Here is a 6415-nt window from a genome sequence, read left to right as displayed (position 1 = left end):
ACAAAACAAAACAAAAAAGAGATTTGAGAGTAGTGGAAGAAGATGAGAGAATGAAAGAGTGATAGACTAAGAGAATAAGATAATGAGTATTTATAGGAAGAGAAATGATGAAAAATTACATTTAGAAAAATGAGAATTACAATTCTAATTTATTGTTTTGTTTTAATACAATTGATTAATACAACTTAGTGGAGAAATAAAGTTAATGCATAATTTATAGGGAGAAGGTATAAAGATTTCAGTTTTATATTATGTGAGTTAAATGTGAAAATTAATTGTTTTAAATTTGTGTTTTAATATAATTTTGTTTTGTTAAAATTGCATTGCCAAGTGGACCAATAAGGAGAGACTGAAACTCTACTTTTATATATATGATTTATGAATATAAACTTAAATGGTATATTAATGAATAATGATGTAATAAAGGTTTAAAGATGAGATCATTAATTATTAGCATTGGATAAAACGGAACGAACATATGTCAAACAAAATAAACATAAATGAACTAAAAAATGGAAATGATAAAAGAAGGGATAAGTCTTATATACAGTAATCAAGTAATGAGATAAATTTAGACTTTTAAAGATATGTTATGGTACTTAATATTTTCTAAAAAATACCAACATTAGCTTAAGCTTATTAAGCTTCTCGACCAATGATGAAAATTCCAATAAAAGAAATAAAAAATATTATTCACATTTGTTTTTCTTTAAAAAATAAAAAAAGGAGCGGCCGTTTTTTTTATATAAGGAAGATAAGCAACTGGAGGTTGAGACAACGCTTTTTGTCTCATCTCATATCTCTCCTTCTGCTTCTTCTTCCATCTCTCTCTCTCTCTCACAAATATTTTCAGGCGTAACGAATCGAATCATAAACACTTAAAAGCAGAAACAATAACTAAACCGACCATAGAGATTCGAAGGGTTCTTCTTAGTTTCGACAGATTCTTACCCGTTTTAGTTGTTACACTCATCTTTCCTTTTTGTGTTTTTTATAAAACATCGTCCTTTCCTCTTTATTATTCTGGACAAAACAAGATTTAGGGTTCTTTCAAAATCTTTGCTCAAGAAAAATGGGTGTTGAGAAAATGGTGTGTTTGGCTTCTCGCACGGGTCGTCAGTTTCAGAGATACAACAAAGGTCGTCGTCAAGTCGTTGGGTATGTTCGTTCATCTTTACAAATAGATCTCTGCTTTTACCCAAAAAAGGTTAAATTTTCTCGGTTTCTGAAACGAAAGTTTTTTTTGTGGTTATTGCAGATGTGTTCCGTATAGATTCAAGCTATCTAACGATGGTAAAATAAGTGACGAAGTAGAAGTTCTTGTCATCTCTTCGCAAAAAGGTCACGCCTTGATGTTCCCTAAGGTATAACTAATATAACAAACAAACAAAAAAAAGTTTGGATTTTTATGTTTACCCAAAGACTTGATTTGTCATTTGAGGTTGTATAATTAATTGTAAATTTTGAATAAATTTATAGGGTGGTTGGGAGCTTGATGAATCTGTAGAAGAAGCTGCTTCAAGAGAATGTCGTGAAGAAGCTGGAGTTCTTGGTAACATTGAGGTATTTTTTTAAAACTAAAATCTTTTTTTTTCTTGTTTTGTTTATTATATGTTGTTTTTTTTTTGTTCTTAATTTTTTGTGTTTGTATTTTTTATTATTGGCAGCATCAACTCGGAAAATGGGATTTTTTAAGCAAAAGCAGAGGAACATACTATGAAGGGCTAATGTTCCCTATGCTTGTTACAGAACAACTTGAGCTTTGGCCTGAACAACATCTTAGGCAAAGAATCTGGGTCAGTTAGCTATAAAAAATAACTAAAGTCTCTTTGTTTTGTTTTGAAACATATCTTAGGAGCTTTTGTACTGATTATTAGTATGAATTTTTCCGGGGATTACAGATGAATGTAACCGAAGCAAGAGAAGCTTGTAGAGATTGGTGGATGAAAGAAGCATTAGATGTTTTGGTTGAGAGACTCTCATCACCAATGAATCAACCAAAGGAAGAGAAGACTATCTCTATCTCTATTGAGACAATGTGCTGATGAAGTCATCCATGATTGCTAAAATTGCTGATTTGTGATGGGGAGTTTTATAAAACTAATGGATCCTCTGTAGGTATAAAATAGATGAGTTTCAACTAGTTATTGAGACAGCTAAAAATCGATTCGAAAATCAGATACAGAGCAGGAAAAAAAAGAGATGGTAGAGTTTTTTCTAGGTTATGGTCCTCTGGAGCAACTTTTAACATCATTGTGATTTAAGAAGTCTTGTGTGTTTGTGTTTATAATGTTTCTGCAAGAACTTCTTAAGGGTTTGATTAAGTTAAGTAAGAGGGAAGAAGAAGATAATATAAACTTAGAGTGCAAGCAAAAAACTGTACAATTGTGTTTCCCTCTTGTTTATGTTTCCTCTATCTCTCTCCCTTTCTTGAATTGGCAATGGAGACATTTTGGTTTCAACTTTCATGATGATGCTCTTTGTGATTATAAAATTATGCAAGTAGGTGATACGTGTTGTGATGTGATTGATTACAAGAAAGAAACAAAGCAGGAATAAGTTACTCCAACCATATGCTAATATTACTATATGAAAAGCAAAATTGTCCTTTTCAAAAATTTATTATGAAAAATATAAAAATAATGCTGATGAGTCATCATCATCATCATCATCAAAATTGGCTTTATCTTTTTGGAAAACTTTGGTTCACATTGTGAGTAAACTTGTTCTTTTCCCCAACTACCTATTCATTGTCACCAACCAACATCTTAGTTTAGGCATGAAGTTAGATGGCAATACATAATTATATAACACAATAACTATTATTAGTATGATAATTGTTGTTATCATAACAAGGTCGTTTGCATGCTATGTCGGTTTTACTACTAATAATTTCAGGAAAATGTGAAAAGTTAATTGTCTTAAAACTTAATCCATATTTGTGGAAGCCTCTTTGATCCAGTAATTGACAAAGAGTTTCTGTCAATTATTCATGCTTAAAAATTATAAATGTACTGATGAATTTGTATATTTATCGGTGTTTCTGTTCGTTAAAGATTTTTAAAAATACCATTAATAGTATATTTGTTTACATTTTTGCGTTGAATTCATCAATTTCATATCGGACATTGTATTATTTTATTTGAATAAAAAGTTTGAGCTGAACCATGTAGGCCTAGGTGACATGCATGTCGTGAGTCCGTGATCAGCTCCATTTGGGTTGGTTGAGGCCCGTAAATTAAATTTTGGGCTATATTGATTCCTTGGTAGCGTTTGATTATCTGATTCTCAATCTGATTGCCGATCGTTTGTAGAACCTTCTTAAAAATGGAGTTTAATACTAACTATGTTTTGTTAGACACTAGCTAATTTTAAGTAGTAGATTTAGTCGACCAAAAAAAGTTAGATACTCTTTTTTTTTTTTTTTTTTTTTAACTAAACCGGATTTTCATTCAATCAATTAAGTAACAGAGTTTAGACCGGCCAACAGGCTTTCTTTTGCCAGAGCATCGGCTCGACGATTAAAATCCCTAGAGATGAAACAGAAAACAGCAGAAGCAAAGGCAGTGGATAAATTCAGGATGTCGTGTAGAATCTCGTAGAGTTCCTTGACTTGGATCTCTTTGTTGATAGCTTTGACAAGGGTTAGCGAGTCTGAAGCGAAGGATACCGATGTGAGGTCCGATGCAATCACAACTTTGATTGCCATCAGAGTTGCTAAAGCTTCGGCTACCAACGGTGTGGCGACGTGCGATGCTGAAGAAGACCCTTCACAGATTGGTTCTTCCTGAGGGTTCTTTATCTCCCATCCTAAACCTGCTGATCCATCTTCTCTCCACGCTGCATCTGTGCAGATCCAGTGGTTTGAGTTTCTTGGGGCAGGCGGGACCAACTTCCGTGTCTTGGTAAGTGGTTTTGATTTCTCAAATTGCACCTCCTGCCATTCCTTAGCTCGGGTAATCGCAATAGATAGGACGTCTCCTGGTTTCAGCTTTTCTTTATTGAAAATTAAACGATTCCTTGCTGTCCAGGTTGCCCACATGATCCATGGGGATAGTGGACCAGCCCTAATTCCGGTCGGGGGGAGGCAGGTCGCTTTAACAGAAATGGATATACCCTCCTGAATGGAGTTGAGGGTTGGTGGCTGAATCCGGGGGTAGAGCGGGGCTTGTGTCCATATTTGTTCCGCAAAGGGGCACTGGAATAGGAGGTGGAGTTCAGACTCAGGGCTCCCGCAATGAGGACAGGAAGCATTTGTGACCACCTGACGGTGGATGAGGTTCTCTCCCACTGGTAAGGCGTTTTGAGCTAGTTTCCACAGAAACATTTTGCCTTTTGGTGATACTTCCTTCTTCCAGATGAGAGCTTTCCAATCAAAGTCATCCACAACATATGGGTGATTGATATGATATTCTTCCTCTCTCTCTGCCATTGTTTCATAATATCCAGATTTAACTGTATATACTCCGGAGTTTTGTGGAAGCCACGCCCATTCATCAGCTGCTCCTAAGGTACTTGGAATTATCTTTTTGATATCTTCTTCATAACCCGGGAGAACAGTGCGGATAAGATCCAAATTCCACTGTCCTGTATCTGGTAGGATAAGTTCTGATACCTTTAAGTTCTGGTTGAGTTTCGTAGGGGGCCCTATGGGCCTGCAGGGGGATGTGAGTGATAGCCATGGACTGTACCATACAGAGGTATCTTCCTCATTACCTATTAGTCTGCCCAGTTTTTTCTTTAGTAGCTCGCGTCCTATACAGATTCCTCTCCATCCATGAGATGCGTTTCCTGGGGTTTCACTTTCCAGGAAAGATGAGGATTTAAAGTATTTGCCTTTTAGCACCCGTGCAAGTAGACTTCCCGGTTTGGTAAGTAGTCTCCAGCTTTGTTTTGCCAAAAGGGCATCATTGAACACTTTGATATCTCTAAACCCTAATCCTCCGTTTTTAAATGATCTTGACATCTTTTTCCAGGAGATCCAGGTCATTTTCTTTTTTCCGGTATTGGAGTCCCACCAAAACCTGGTAAGTGCAGCTTGGATCCTCTTGCATAGTGAATTTGGAATCTTGAAACAAGACATAGTGTAGGTTGGCATGGCAGTTAGTACAGATTTCAGTAGTGTGATTTTGCCTGCCATCGAGAGAAATCTGGAAGACCAACTGATAGCTCTCTGTTTTATCCGGTCCACTATTTGAGTGAACAAGTCTTTCTTCTTTCGACCAAACAACTCTGGGAGGCCTAGATATTTGCCTTGACCCCCTTCTTTGTGTATAGCTAAGTCTCTCTTTACTCGCTCTTTTATTTCCCTGCTTGTTTTTGCTGAGAAGGTGATGGCAGATTTATCTTGATTGATCTGTTGACCTGATGTTTCTCCATATTTTTGCAGGATATTCTTCAGTTTCATGCAGCTCTTCTAGTCCGACTTACAGAAAAACATTGTGTCATCCGCAAATAATAAATGGTTCACGCGGGGGATTTCTTTTGCAACTTTGATCCCTGGGAGACTGCCTTGTTCATGTGCTCAATTGCATAAACCAGTAAGTACCTCACTGCACAGAATGAAGACATAAGGCGATAGGGGGTCTCCTTGGCGAATGCCTCTCTGGGGTGTGACTAAGCCCAGCGCTTGTCCATTAATCAGGTAAGAGTAGGAAACTGTTGTTATGCATTGCATCATCCATTGCACCCATTGTCTATGAAAACCCATCCTTTCCAACACAGCCTTGATAAAATCCCATTCTAAACGATCATATGCTTTACTCATGTCTGTTTTGACAGCCATGAACACTCTCTCTTTTGCCTTTGATGTTTTCAAATAGTGCAGGGTTTCATGTGTGATAAGCACATTGTCTGATATAGCTCTTTGGGGGACGAAGGCTGATTGATTCTCAGATATGCACGACGAGAGGATTGGTTGCAGTCTTTTGGTCAGTATTTTGGATATTATTTTGTAGTATACTGAGCATAAAGCAATAGGTCTATAGTCTGAGACCTTTTGAGGAGCCGTAATCTTGGGAATGAGCCTAACATGGGTGTGATTGATCTTGTGTGGTAGGTTTCCAGTGATGAAGAAAGATTGGACCTCGGCAACTATTTCATCACTCACTGTACTCCAGTTTGATTGGAAAAAACAAGCTGAGAAGCCATCCGGGCCCGGGGCTTTATCAGGATGTATATCAAAGCATGCTTTTTTTATTTCTTCGCTTGAAGGTATCTCAATCAGTTTTGCATTCATATCCTCTGTTATGCAGGGAGTTAGAGCCTCCTGTACCACTTTCCTTCGGTTTCCTTCCTGGGAGGTGAAGATTTGTTGATAATAGTCAGTAATTGCCTGGACTATTTCATTTTCTTCAAAAATTGGAATACTATTCGCTGCCTCCATCACTGATATGTTGTTTAGGGCCCTCCTGCT

At 36.9% G+C, this 6415-nt stretch overlaps 3 protein-coding genes and 1 long non-coding RNA gene across 5 annotated transcripts in view; 2 read left to right on the top strand and 2 right to left on the bottom strand.

Moving 5' to 3' along the window:
* On the top strand, positions 1069-2468 carry LOC104779486 (nudix hydrolase 17, mitochondrial; the record flags this gene model as incomplete). Its single annotated transcript, XM_010503847.2, is given in 5 exon segments — positions 1069-1158; positions 1259-1364; positions 1480-1563; positions 1668-1796; positions 1902-2468. Coding segments are annotated over 5 exon segments (549 nt in total). The 3' UTR covers positions 2046-2468.
* On the bottom strand, positions 3461-4432 carry LOC104783438. The gene has a single exon (XM_010508594.1). The coding sequence runs from the start codon at positions 4430-4432 to the stop codon at positions 3461-3463; it is 972 nt and encodes a 323-aa protein (XP_010506896.1).
* On the top strand, positions 5387-6352 carry LOC104779485. Of its 2 annotated transcripts, none has more exons than XR_766481.2 (3): positions 5387-5644; positions 5828-5930; positions 6059-6352. It is a non-coding gene; the product is annotated as an uncharacterized LOC104779485 (long non-coding RNA). The 2 variants fall into 2 exon arrangements; XR_766482.2 differs by having other exon boundaries at positions 5823-5930.
* Positions 6369-6415, bottom strand: part of LOC104783437 — a 1519-nt gene continuing 1472 nt past the window's right edge. The window contains exon 2 of the mRNA XM_010508593.1: positions 6369-6410. Coding sequence (XP_010506895.1) covers positions 6369-6410 — 42 coding nt within the window. The remainder of the gene's footprint in view (positions 6411-6415) is intronic.

The sequence above is a fragment of the Camelina sativa genome, chromosome 4, assembly GCF_000633955.1.
Source record: "Camelina sativa cultivar DH55 chromosome 4, Cs, whole genome shotgun sequence".
Taxonomy (NCBI): domain Eukaryota; kingdom Viridiplantae; phylum Streptophyta; class Magnoliopsida; order Brassicales; family Brassicaceae; genus Camelina; species Camelina sativa.
This window is presented reverse-complemented; position numbering and strand designations above follow the sequence as displayed.